This window comes from Petromyzon marinus, chromosome 44 (assembly GCF_048934315.1).
Source record: "Petromyzon marinus isolate PM22_M1 ecotype Great Lakes invasive population chromosome 44, UKy_Petmar_22M1.pri1.0, whole genome shotgun sequence".
NCBI classification, from domain to species: Eukaryota; Metazoa; Chordata; class Hyperoartia; order Petromyzontiformes; family Petromyzontidae; genus Petromyzon; species Petromyzon marinus.
Genome location: NC_133710.1, coordinates 10,086,089 through 10,100,838, shown reverse-complemented (window position 1 = coordinate 10,100,838; position 14,750 = coordinate 10,086,089). Strand labels below are relative to the sequence as shown.

General features: G+C 45.0%; 1 protein-coding gene across 2 annotated transcripts in view; it reads left to right on the top strand.

Moving 5' to 3' along the window:
* STK11 (serine/threonine kinase 11) overlaps positions 1-14,750 on the top strand; it is a 117,356-nt gene that overhangs the window by 78,121 nt on the left and 24,485 nt on the right. For both annotated transcript variants that reach the window (XM_032970689.2, XM_032970690.2), the window contains exon 8: positions 7,228-7,427. In XM_032970689.2, the coding sequence (XP_032826580.2) occupies positions 7,228-7,427 (200 nt within the window). The remainder of the gene's footprint in view (positions 1-7,227; positions 7,428-14,750) is intronic.

The following is a 14,750-nucleotide window of genomic DNA, read 5'->3' as shown; positions in this document are numbered from 1 at the left end:
CCTGCAAAATCTACGAGTGTCGGTCATGGCATATAGCATATAAGATGTTATAAGTGAAGTAATGTGGCAGTTGTTTACTGGGTTGGTCTGTATCAGGGCTCAGTACTGCATAAAAACTACTGGTACAATTGTGTCTGTGGCTAATATATAAACCAACAATCATACCTGTTTGCTGTAGAACAAGCTTGTTTATTTGCAATCTGGGTTGTGATGTCATTGACCCCAGGGCATAGGCTGTGGGGACCCCTCAACCCTTTCCCGTTGACATCACGCCCTATGGTTATTATCTTGCAACCGATTATAAGCTATAAACACATTTTTTTTTTACCAGGTAAGGCCCACTGAGCTATATAGCTCTTTTCAGGAGCAACCTGGCCACAAATGATAGCTCAACAATGTGGCTTATCACATGAAAACCTTTAGCCAAATACTCTAAACACGTTGATTCTAAATGTTGAGGGAAAATCCACGCGACCATGGGAAGAGAGAGACACACAAATTCCAAATATATAGGCGTTAGGGGCAGGATCGAACCCATGACCTGCATACCATGCAAGGTAGTTAACATCTAGCCACTGCGGCAATGAAGAGAGCTGCAGCACTGCCGGTGTTGTTGGAAGGTGGGGGGCCCTGGTGGGGACCGTTGGTAGCACGAGCAAGGCTGGGTGGGGGGGGGCGCCTACGAGGTGTGCCGGCACCACAGGGAATTGAGAAGCTGCCTCCTGACTGCGCGCCGCCCCATGCACAGGGCCCCGCTCTCTCATCCACCCACCCAGCATGCCGCTAACAGCCTTTGCGTGTCTCCCGTACAGGCAATTAATGGGCAACAAAAGGCCGTGCTACCAGATGGGGCAGGACGTGCACCTGCATTATTCAGTAGCGGACACGCGGGACGGCTGCGGGGGAAAGCGGATTTTGGGGAAACTGCATTAATTTTTTTTATTAAACCCGAATTGTCCATGGCAGTTGACCATGCAGCGAACACAAGGCGCGATTAATAGGCATCCAGAAACGCTTTCCTTTAAAGGGCTCGGTATTTAATGCCAGTGACTCACCGGACAAGCTGGCCATTCCATTAAGCGAGCCCGCAGCTCTGCTTCGGCGTCAATACTTGTAATGGTGCAATAATGGGTGCTGCTTTTCGGTAACGCTGCACTTGAGTCAATCGGCTACTGGGGGAAATGCACGTCTCGTCGTTGCTTTCGCCGGATTGTGCAAATGCTGCCGCGGTACGGAAACGCCGTCATCTCCCGGCATTGGTCCTTGGTGTGCCGCACCTACATGCATTTACAATACAGTTCTTGCTATTACTGTCAAGTGATAGCAGTTTCCTTGGCATGTTTTTGCGATCATGGGATCGTGGTATGGGATTGTCTGTTTGACAAAGCACTTCTCAGTACAGGCATTTGTCTAATGGTGCAGTAGACTTTCCGAATTGGATGGATCTCCATATATGTTGCCACTGATTTGAACAGGGATGTATGTGCAGGATCCTACGTTATGAACCAGCAAACTGTGTTTGATCCCCCGAGCATGTCTAACATCACCAGCAAATGATAACTGAGTCGGTATATGAGTTCCCTCCCCCTGTACCAGTCGACACTGGCCAGCATGATGAAGTGTAGACAACCTCGAAGACAGGTTTTTATGTGAGGGCATGTCTTCTATTATTGTTATGCAGGATTGTATACATTCCTGCCAATAGGTATTGCAATGGCAGTGTGGTATTGCAGTCACCCAAACGCTTGTAACGGTTCACACTCCCAACGATTCCCACAATTTGTATAAAAAAATTTATTTGTTGTCTAATTTTGACCACCCCACCTCTATTGTTTTGTTTTGTCCTGTTTCAATATCTCAGATTCGTTCACACCACCAGCCGATACGTTACAGTGACCGACAGTTGGCATTGATCGTAATTCAATAATCGATCAATTAATCAACGAATGTAACACGTCGCCCGGCACCAGGGGCCAGTGGTCGCGTCTGGAGAACAGTGCAAATGATGGCAAGTGGCACGCGCAGTCATTGGGAGAGCTAGTCGGACAGCCGCGACGTAATGGAAGCTGCAATGCAAACACCCATGTGGCTGCTGTTGTAGGGAGTGCTGCTCTATCGTGCGTTCTGGACCTCCTTCATCACGGGGCGGGGGGGGGGCCAGGCAGTGCGACTCCCGACTGCATCACCATGTGTGGTGCATGCTGGGAGCTGCTCCATATTAACTTAACCCTTTCCCGTTCCGGTACGTCATCAGTTTTTCTTCCGATGCTGTTGCCGATGACGTACATGTACATCATGAAAAGGAAACCGTAAGAAAAATTGAAATAAAATAACTTTATCGGTACCGAGGCTCCCACAAGGCCATTGGGGAGTGTGGCACAGTTTGGCGTCAGCTATCGTAGAGTGCAGTCGTGTCGGTTCAGTTCTCTGCTATTAGTACAATGTAAAATTTTGATTTAAAGCTTTTGTGACTGCAGGGATTCATATTCTTGGTTCTTTCGGCAAAGTCACGTAGAAGGGAAACAATAAAATAATAAAAATATAAAACAATAAAATTCTCACGACGTTTCGACTGCAACACAAACAATCATCTTCTTTGGTTCTTTCGGTAAAGTCAAGTAGAATGAGAATAAAATAATAAATTGATAAAATAAAATAACACAAAAATAATTTATTTTATCAATTTATTATTTTATTCTCATTCTACGTGACTTTACCGAAAGAACCAAAGAAGATGAATCATTGCAGTCACGAAAGCTTTAAATCGAAATTTACAAGCAATCATCATCAGGTGTGAAAACCACAGCAAGAAAATTTGAAAAAAGTGGCGTTTTTTTAACGTTAACACCACGGAGAGCGATTTGACAGTTTGTTCAGATGGACGAGTCCATCTATGTTCAGAAAAGAGGAGGGGGAGACGAAAATAATGGATGCCGTCTGAAAGCCACCGTAAGCGTGAACAATCAATTAAGACCCGAAATGGTTTATCAAATCCTTCCAATGATTGCTAAGATAGAATCCATCTTCGCGGTTGAAATTGTCTGTGTTTGTATATGTGGATAGCCTCATGAACGAATCTCTCATGGTAGCCAGATGGCTTGCAAAGAACCTCTTTCTTGGAGAAGTCAATGTCATGTGAGCCTACTGAATTATAACAGTGATCTGCCACGGCCGAGGTGTTGGTCCTACCGTGTTTTAGGTCTGCTTTGTGTTCACGAATGCGGTCCGAGACATGTCGTTTGGTTTCTCCAATGTAACTACTACCACACAGAGGCAACTTAGTTTGTAGACGCCAGGGTACTGTATGTCCGGAATCACATCTTTTACAGACGGAACCAGATCACGGATTTTATGTAACGTGTTGAATCGGACCTGGATCTTGTGGTGTTTTTTCAAGATTTTGGAGATCTTTTTTGTGATCCCCGCAATGTAGGGTAAAGTGATGCTTTTGAAAGGCTCCTCAAGAGGATCCTTCTTCATGGCTGGAGTGATAGCTTTGCGGATTGTGTAGTCGGAGTAACCATTAGCCTTAAGAGCTTGGTGTACGTGCTTGAGTTCACTGGCTTTGTGTTCCTGGTCGGATATGCATTGGGCTCTGGTGCAGAGTCTTGATGAGGGAATTCTTCTGGGATGGATGGTGGTGGGAATCCGGTTTCAGGTAAGCATCCGTATGGGTAGCTTTCCTGTAGACAGAGTGGCTCATTGAACCATCAGGTCTCTTTTTTCTTGCTGTGGTTTTCACACCTGATGATGATTGCTTGTGTTGCAATCGAAACGTCATGAGAATTTTATTGTTTAATTTTTTATTATTTTATTGTTTCCCTTCTACGTGACTTTACCGAAAGAACGAAGAATATAAGTACAATTTAATTAAAAACACCGACACTACGCTTCTCTAAATAAAATGAATGCAGAGCCACTTGCACGTTCCGAGATTCAGCGGTGAATGGAACTCACCCTGCAACTTGCAGACGTATCGGAATGGGAAAGGGTTAGCACCTGGGTTTACGCAGCCATTCTAATAATTCATTATTGATATTTGGGTTAGACCACGTCACGATCTGGCCACCCAATGCATTCAAGTAAATTAAATTATCGCATGTGACAAGTGTTTAACATGCAAATCATTATAGTTTCAACTCACTGGTAGCTCGAAGAACAATTTTCACAGATAAATTTTGCATCTAGGTACAATGTTTCACTTGAAACTGCATCTCATGTCATTAGGACAATATCCAGGAAGTGAGAATTATAATCCATGTTTTAGAATGAGTTTGTCTTTGAAGCCCAACGCACAGCGAGGAATTTGAAGACGCTCATGGTGGATGCACTTTTCTGTAGCTCTCGGCTGGGATTTCAGACGTGATCAGCAGGTTTCATATACACAGAATTAGATTTTCCATGGATCGATTTTCTTGGATAATGGTGGGAAAGAGGTCCCAATTCTTTGTTTGGTTGCATTTTCTGATAGCCCTGAACAGATTAGCATGGTTGGCTATGTACAGTGTGAAAGAAGGTCAACATGCATACAGAATATGAATATTTACATACATATGCCCTCAGTCTGCTACCTACAGTCATATGATATCAAACGGCCTCACATGATGTGCTGCATGCATTCCCCAGTGGCATTTGGATAATGGCCCGAAAAATTGCATGGATGTTAATTTGTTTTTTCTCGACACAATTTACCCATTTCTCTGCATATGCATTGTATCTGAGCACCCGTTACATCCAATTTGTGCCACGAGATGTCACCAGAGTAGAAAGGTGAAATAATAAACATGAGAGAAGAAAGATGATGCCAAAAAAATACTCCCAGGTCGCTGTAAGAGTCCTCTTAGATCCACACTAAACAGATGCGCTTGCTCTGTGATGAGTGGTTAACTTCAAGCCAATACATCGACTTAGTGTGAGCAGATGAAATCCCAAAATATATTTTAATGAGGATGTTTGTTCTGTCATTGGTAATTTGGCTGCGAAACATCAACTCGGCACTCTTGAGAACTCGGTTGAGCCACGGGTGCACTCTGTAATCGAACCCAAGGTCTTCAGCGGTGTTGATTCCATGTTCAAGACAGGCGTTATGAACTTTAGTAGCCACATGTCGAACGTTTTACGTAGTCAACCGTGCTAATCGGAGGTGCCGGGGAAGGACAACAAACTAAACAAAAAACTTTTGTAAGGCACAGAAGTGTGAACTCAGACCCAGGAGACTTGCTGAACCAGTCGTCTTGTCTTAACCACCAGTCCTGCTTACATCGGGCTGAAATTTCAGTTCCCACTACAGCTGTGTGTGAAATACAGCACGGAGCAAATGTTATCCACCTTCACGGCATCATAATTTACAAGTACAGGATGTTAATGCTTGGTCCCAATCCAAAATTGTTAGGTTATCCACAACCAACATTTTTGAAAGTGAGTACTTTGTAATTGCACTAACACTGGTCTCAATGTGATTGCATTCATATTATTATTAAACAATGTACCTGGTGATGTGCGCATCATACTTTTACCACCGTAAGAGCCCAACTCCACAGCAAAGGCACAACGGTGTAATGGCCTTAATCCGTGAGTTTTGGGATAGAATGTATGATATTTTATAAAAAAAAAGTGTCAAAATCACTGTTATTTTTGGCCGATTGGTTGTTTTCCCGCGAATGGCCGTACTGTTGAATTGGGTCCTCATTGTAGCTGTGAGCTCTTATGTGGGGCTCTGTTATTGAGCCCACCGTTCTCATTGTTTCGCTTTCCGTGGCTTCTGTTCGGCCACTCACTTCAATGAGCAATCTCGTTTTTTTGTAACCATAATGCTCCACAACAAAGCATAACAAATCTATACAATATTGCTTTATGCGTTTTATGAGGCTCTGTAGTTTAGATGGAGTGCTATTGCCAATAACATCTGGTAACACAGCAGCAAGTAGCTGCATTTTGTTTAAAACGTGACTGCTGATGAGACCCAGAAGGTTGAAACTAGTCAGTGGTTTGCTGGCGTAAATGAATGCTGCTGAATAATATTGGTCTGGAAAGGCCAATGGCTCATGACCTATAAAGTAGTTTTATTTTATATGCAGAAATATAGAACTGGAGTTCTGCTCGTATTTGTTTTTTTCCTATGATTTTGTCGTGTGATTGGGATGTCTGTAATACTGTCTGTGGGCCGTTCACTACAAGAGAGGTGGAGAGCTAGGTGCGGACTGGTGTATTTTAAGAAGTGATTATAAGTGGGCTTTAGACAGCCACGTCATGCTGTTTTTAGAGCTCTCTCCTCGCAATTAGGAGGGTTGTGAATAACAGGTGCCAGCCGGGGGTCAACTCAATTCTTCATCCCTCCGTGATCAATAGCGTGAGTCTAACTTCCTGAGACGTCAATAGAGGGTCCCTCGGCTACACGAGTGGGACATTTGTGTTGCTGGCTTCGGGGGTCATCAGCAAACGTTTGTGTCATCCGTGCACAGAAGGTGGACTTTTATTTATATGGGTCCTCATCATCGGTCATGATTAATCCACTGCATTATATGCACATACCCAATGGATTATAAAATTATGATACATCTAAAACTTACAAATATAAACTAATTTTATTTGACCATGTAAGGCCCAATGAGCTTATATAGCTCTCTCTCAGCCCAATGAAGTGGTTCATCACGTGTTGATCTAAATGTGGAGGAAAAAACCGGAGGACCCAGAGAAAAATCCACACGACCACGTGGAGAACATGCAATCTCCAAATATAAAGGCGTCAGGGTCGGGATCGAATCCACGACCTCCTGTATACCAGACAAGGTAGTTAATAGCTCGCCATTGTGGCGTGCCATCTTTAATTTATGAAACTGATATACTCCCATTGCATCACAATGCCTGTCTGCATTAACGAGCAATGGGGGGCGGTGCTTTTCTTCATGGACAGCTGTCAACCGCTTGTGGACATTACATATTTCTGTGTCGTGGGCCAATAATTATTCTTCCATTAGTGTTTAATGGACGAGAGCACTTCGGCAATGTAGTAATGTCCTTACTTTGTTCAGGAAAGCCTCTTTGAAGGCCCTACTTGGATTCGACGATCAAGTTGCGACAATTCCCTCTGGTGCAACTGACTCCGTTCCCGAGCTTTGTTCGCCGTGCAGTGCTCACCCTCGCATCCTCGCCCACGGTCCCGCGCTTGCCCCGGCTCCGATTGCAGCTCTGGGGGTTGATTTGGTTTTTTGGTCAATTCCTTCACAGCTGGTTCCGCAAAAAGCCAGCGCGCCTGGAGGTGAGCGTGCCGATCCCGCCAAGCGCCAGCGTCCCGGATCGCTGGCGGAGCATGACTGTGATGCCCTACCTGGAGGACCTGCACGGTTACCACGGCGACGAGGAAGACAACGAATACTACGAGGACGAGGAGGACGACATCGTCTACAGCATGGAGTTCAATGGCCCAGGTGCACGCACGCACGCACGCGGATACACCGGTATAGATCCCCCATGTGGCTTTTAACAGACTGTTGGGGCAAGTGCTGTTAGCGAGCACCCTATTGCGGACTGGCACGGGACACGACGGGGTTGGTGGCCAGCACCACGCCCGGCCACCTTTGTCTCCCCAATGGCAATGTTTACACATCATACTAGGTACTCATTTAAGGCTGAGTTGACCTAGAGCAGGCCAACGACTGGTTCATATTTTCGTAAACTGGTGTTGGACATGAGTGGGAATCTAACTCGGGTCGTCAGGTTTTTAGCGCAGTGCGCAAACCACTAAACTATCTCTACGCACACATGCACATACCCACCACCCACCTACGCCCATCCACTCGCACGCCATAATTTATTCAAAGTCAAGCTCAGGTGTTTCCTTCGGCAAATAAGGAATAGGAAGGGGAGGAGTGTGACTCGGCAAAAGGTTGATGGAGCACCGGGGGAGGGGCACGTAGAATTGTGTGGGACTGAACTGTGACATTTCTTGGGAAAGGTTTTTAAGGCTTAACAATCAAAGCCAAGAGAATGATTGAAGTGACTGTGATCAGCGTGTTTCCCCGTGAGGCTTATTCAGCTGCTGCCCAAAAATTGTGATCAGAGTTTTTTGAGACAGCATTGTGATCCGTTGGTGGGGAAATTCCACATTCCCAGGGCAAAAACCCATTTCACTGGTGACCTCTCACATAGTGATTGTTATTTTCTGTGCCCCGTTGGGATGATGGGCTGGGATTTGAACTAAAGCAGATCGTGAGGAGAGCACTGCAAGCCCTGTCACCACAGTGGCACCCAGGTGAATACATTTAACATTCATAATTTTTTTGGGTTAGATCGCGTAAATATATAAATGTGTCGTTGAAACCCGCCACCACCCGACACAGCCAACTAGTAAGGGTTGTCACGTAAACAGAACGTGGCCAATTCGTCACTAGTACAGCACACCGGTGTGTTGGAGAGCCAAGCCACAACATTTACAATCTGAGTACGACGTTTCGTCAGTAATTACTACTAGCTTCATCAGGCGACAGCCAGATTATATAGAGGCGTAGATGTGGTGACCACGCTTCTGCGCTCTTGCGCAAAGTGGGGGGGCGGGGATTACTGAGTCAACGTACATTATGCATGTGCATTATGCGAGCCCTTTGAACTTGTCCTTCCTGTCTATTGTGTGTATTAAAATAGCCCTACCAACGGTAATCCCTATTGAAGTATGCTGCCCTTTATAGGCATGCATTTAAATAATGTATTATTTGATTATTTGCTTTTACGCAGCACTAGGGCGGTAGCTATCTGAACAGTTAAAATTATTTTTATTTCTTTCAATTTAGATAGATTCTCTAATTAGTATTGGCCAGTAGTAGCTAGTTTTGCACAGAACTTCAACATTATCAAAATCAATTGAGTGTCCTTGTTGGCACACGTGTTCTGCTGCTGCTGACAGTTGTATTTGGGAGAATTTAATATTTCTCTGATGTTCTTTTAGTCTCTTGCTTATCATTAGTCCTGTTTGCCCAACATAAAATTTTACACACGTGCAATTAATCCTGTACACACCTTCTGTTATTAGCTTCGTTAATACATCTTTGTACCAGATATTTCTGTGTTTTATGTACTGTGCCAAGAATATTATCTTCTTTTGTCTTATACAATAGGGTCAATGACTTAAGATTAGGAAAATCAACAAATACATATTCACACATTTAATAATATCTGGTTATATTTATTGTGGTTTCTATTCATGTACTAATTGTTAACTGGGCTAATACCTTCTCGATGTGCACAGGAACCAGGTTACATCTTAAGACTGTGGGAGCACAGAATTTTAATCCAGGACCTTGCTGCTGCTGGCTCAGTGGTATGGAGTGGGGGCGATAGCCTCAATTTCTTAATGAGCCACCCAGCCACCTCTTGGAGTGAACACTTCTCTTGAACATGCTCAGACCTACACGCGCATGCGCGCGTGCGCATGTTCAGCGTGCCTCACCCCCAAGTGAATGAAATGAGCCTTTTATGAAATGGACCTTATCGAGATAAAAGCATTCATCACAATAAACTCCATTCATCAAAGCAACAAGTGGCTCACTGTGACCCTCGCAATTACTAACTCGAGTCGCAGCGGGGCCGGTCAAGAACATCTATTTTTGGTCCCATTCACAGAGGCAGTGGAATTCCGGACAAAGGGACAATTCAGGATATGTGCTATGGATTTACTCTCTCCGCTAGATCCATGTGACGCCAGCAAGCCGCCATTGCGTAAAACATTTCCATGTCAAATAAGAACACCACAGTGAAATGGCATTAAAGTCGTGCATAGTCTGATGGGAGAGACACCCAATTATTCCTGGCATGCTGAAATCTACAGGCTAGGAGTTTTACTTCTCCATTGAAATGGAATAACCTGTACTTCCTCAATGGGCCATTAGGCTGATTTTAGAATTCGCTCAGTCTCATTATTGCAGGGTGTATAGAAACCTGGTGTAGCCACCAACCTAATCAGTTGAAAGTACCAAAGTGTACGTTTGAAACGAGCAGTTTGGCAGCGCTCATTGCCATCGGCAACATCAAGCTGGTGCTGTAAATGACACATGCCTATTGCAGGGGCCATTCTATCCATAGGATGACAACTGTTGGCTGAGTACCACAGATTGGTACCACGGAGTGGTACTCATTGCGATGTTCCTGAATGGATGCTAAGCTGAGTTGACCCTCTGCCAGGATTTGACCGCGCAATGTTCGTTCAGGTTGCAAGCTGAACGTAAAAAAAAAGATTTTTAAGTTTATTTTAAATGTATGTTAAGGTGAATTATAATAGCCGATATTTGGCCCAATTTGAAAGTGAATACGATCTTGATTTGAAGCTTTCGTGACTGCAGGAATTACTCTTTGGTTTTTTTGGTAAAGTCACGTAGAAAGAAAATAATTTAAATAGTGGAATACAACGTTTCCATTGCAACACAAGCAATCGTGATCAGGTAGAAAACAAACCTAGTGAACTTATAAATACAATGTAATCCAACACAGAGAGTCGGCTAACACAACAGTCAGCACCTTACCTGGTTGATTACGTTCTTTGAAAGATTGCTCAATTTGAGAGAGAGACAAAACACAGACAGACACACAAGCAGAGAGAGACACATAACATAGGCACACAGACACACAAGCAGAGAGAGACACACACAGAGACACACAGAGAGACACACACAGAGACACACAGAGACACATAGAGAGAGACACACAACATAGACACACAGACAGACACACAAGCAGAGAGAGACAAGACAGAGACACACAGAGAGAGACACATAGCATAGACACACAGACAGACACACAAGCATAGAGAGACAACACAGAGACACACAGAGACACATAACATAGACACACAGAGAGACACAAGCAGAGAGAGACAACACAGAGACACAGAGAGAGACACACAACATAGACACACAGACAGACACACAAGCAGAGAGAGACAAGACAGAGACACACAGAGAGAGACGCATAACATAGACACACAGACAGACACACAAGCAGAGAGAGAGACAACACAGAGACACACAGACAGACACACAAGCAGAGAGAGACAACACAGAGACACACAGACAGACACACAAGCAGAGAGAGACACAGAGAGCAGAGAGAGACAGAGAGACACACAACATAGACACACAGACAGACACAAGCAGAGAGAGACAACACAGAGACACACAGAGAGAGACACACAACACAGACACACAGACACACACACAAGCAGAGAGACATAACACAGAGACACACAGACAGACACGCAAGCAGAGAGAGACAACACAGAGACACAGAGAGAGAGAGACACATAACATAGACACACAGACAGACACACAAGCAGAGAGAGACGCACAACACAGACACACAGACACACACACAAGCAGAGAGAGATAACACAGAAACACACAGACAGACACACAAGCAGAGAGAGACAACACAGAGACACACAGAGAGAGACACATAACATAGACACGCAGACAGACACACAAGCAGAGAGAGACAAGACAGAGACACACAGAGAGAGACGCATAACATAGACACACATACAGACACACAAGCAGAGAGAGACAACACAGAGACGACACACAGAGACACATAACATAGACACACAGACAGGCACAAGCAGAGAGAGACAACACAGACACACAGAGAGACACACAACACAGACACACAGACACACACACAAGCAGAGAGATAACACAGAGACACACAGAGACACACAGATACACAAGCAGAGAGAGACAACACAGAGACACACAGAGAGAGACACATAACATAGACTCACAGACAGACACACAAGCAGAGAGAGACAACACAGAGACACACAGAGAAAGACACATAACATAGACACACAGACAGACACACAAGCAGAGAGAGACAACACAGAGAGAGACACACAACATAGACACACAGACAGACACACAAGTAGAGAGAGACAGCACAGAGACACACACAGAGAGACACACAACAGAGACACACAGAGACACACAAGCAGAGAGAGAGACAACACAGAGACACACAGAGAGAGACACACAACATAGACACACAGACAGACACACAAGCAGAGAGAGACAAGACAGAGACACACAGAGAGAGACATAACTTAGACACACAGACACACAAGCAGAGAGAGACAACACAGAGACACAGAGAGAGAGACACAACATAGACACACAGACAGACACACAAGCAGAGAGAGACAAGACAGAGACACAGAGAGAGACACACAACATAGACACACAGACCCAACGCCTCTGCCGAGGCCTTAAATAGAGAGGGGGGGGGGGGCAGGGCAGAGAGAGAGGTGGGTCTGCTGGAGCAGAGAAATTAGCATGTCAATGAGAGAGCTGTGTGGAAATCCACCTCGCGGCGAAAGAACCAAAGTGAATACAATGTTTAATACCACCACCCTATGCCTAACCACATGGCTATGAAGCTCTATTACAAGTGCCACATTGCTTTCACCCTCGGCGGTGATCGCCAGTGCGGTATACCTCTGGCACCTTGTCGCAGTATAGCTCTGCACAGTTAAGTGCATTGTTGTGGGCTTGTGAAGTATTGTGGGCTCCTCATGTTGACGCCATGCACCTTACCAATCTTTCACCCGAGCGAGTTTTTAACTGAAAATTAGGCCTTGGCTGACACAGTTTTTTGCAAGTCTTCATGGGATGGCCCATAGGCTGGAGACATTCTTAACCAACGGCAGTCGAGATCCCCTTGTCTGCAACGATGCATGGCAATGGGTCCACGCGCAATATGTTTTTCTGGATACGAGGCGTTTCCCTCACATTTTTGAGCACGGATAATTTCTGCCACGTGCTCGGAGGCACTAATAGATACCGACCACTGCCCCCGATTGGCTGTTTGAATTTAGAGAAGCGTTTTATGTGATGTCCCTCTTATACAGGGGCATGCTCTTGGAGGCAGGCCACTGCCATTGTTCGAACGGATGAGTTTTCAGCCATTGTTGGCCTGAATTCTGGTTTTATTTGATCGCTTTTGCCATGAGAGACGAAGTGTAATTCTAGACTTGCAAATGTGGTTACATTTCTTGCAAGTGCAGTCGTTGTTGTGCAGAGGGTTTAAATCACTTGCCTTATGACTTTATATTCTCAAAGACAAAGATCCCCCATATAGCCTTAACAGACCCATTTGGGCAAGTGCTGTTAGCATGCACCTATCAAGCCCAACACGGCACACAAGTGGTGATGTATACATATTGCACCAAGTACTCATTTGAGGCTGAGTCGACTTCGGGGAGGCCCCTCATTGGTTCAGATAATTGTCACTGGTGTTGGTCGTGAGCAGGAATCGATCGAACGTGGGTCGCCGGGTTCATAGCGCAACGTAATCAACGTTGAGATGAAGAATTATCATTCAACATTCTTCCAGAATTCGTATAAACTAAAACTAAACTTTTTAAATCATTTTACCAGGTAAGGCTCACTGAATTGTATAGCTCTTTTTCAGAAACGACCTGGCTACAAATGATAGCTCAACGAAGCGACTTATCACGTGGAAATTTATCGTAGCCAAATACTCTAAGCACATGTTTCTAAATTCAGAGGGAAAAACTGGACGACCCAGAGAAAAATCCACGCGACCATGGGGAGAATATGCAGCTCCAAATATACAGGCGTCTAAGTTGGGATTGAACCAACGATCTACTGTATACCAGATGAAGCAATTAACATCTCGCCATCACGGCACCCACCGTATAGACAGAAAGCCTACCCTGCATGTCAGGGGACGGTTCCGGAAGATTAAAACACGTCACTACTTTCTAGGTACACTGCAGTAGGCCACTCTGATCCACCACTGTGTGTTCCGTAAACGGTGGCCACCACAGATCAGTCATCACATATATTTTTTACCATTTTTAGGTCCATAGAGCAAAGAGGCTGAATAAATAGAAAACATTTTTTTTATTATTATGGTTACTTTCCGTATCCATAGGCGGAATGCTGAGACCATTGACTTGGCTACAATTACGATTGGTTCAGTCATGGATTGCCAGGGGCTGAGATTCAAAGACATGGCCTCATTGCTCTGACGTAGCCAATATGATCTCTCGGGTCCCGGGCTGCCTCTGTTGTGTGCTTATTGATAGGCAGATTGATATCACCCGTGAAAAATAATGAGCGTCAGGCAAAAAAAAAAACGGACTTTGAAGCTCGCAATTATAAATGTAATGCATCCATATGCACCCGTACGCACACATCAACGGGAAATGTATTAATATACAATGAAGGTTCCACCGCATATTAAGAAGCGAAACCAATCTGATGAATACGCGATGGCGTGATTCGCCGTGTGGGCGTTGTGTGGAGAACCCGAGATCCCTTCTGTGAGGTCTCCTCCTCCCGCGAATTTGGCGTGTTGTTTTTTTTTCTTCTTCCAAGGCCGGTGCTCTTGGATGGAATCCGAATTGATGTCGAGTAGAGAGCCAGTGTCGTCCTGCTGAAACAAGCAGAGGTGGACACACATCTCTGTTCGCCTGCTGTGATCCCCCCCCCCATGCTGGAAATTCCACATTCTTAAGCCAGGAGCCAGTGTATGTACTGGACAATCACTGTCGGCTTCTCGCAAAGTGATGCTCCCGTTGTTAAGCGAGTTGACCCCCAACCAGGATGTCCTGCTGCACCCTGCGGTCACTCCTGGCATGTTCGCTGGGGACTACAGGCCCCGAGGTCAAAACGATGGGCTCATTTCGGCTGCCATCAGTTAAACAATACTCAAATAAGCAATTAAAAGAGCTGGTAAAAAAAAGT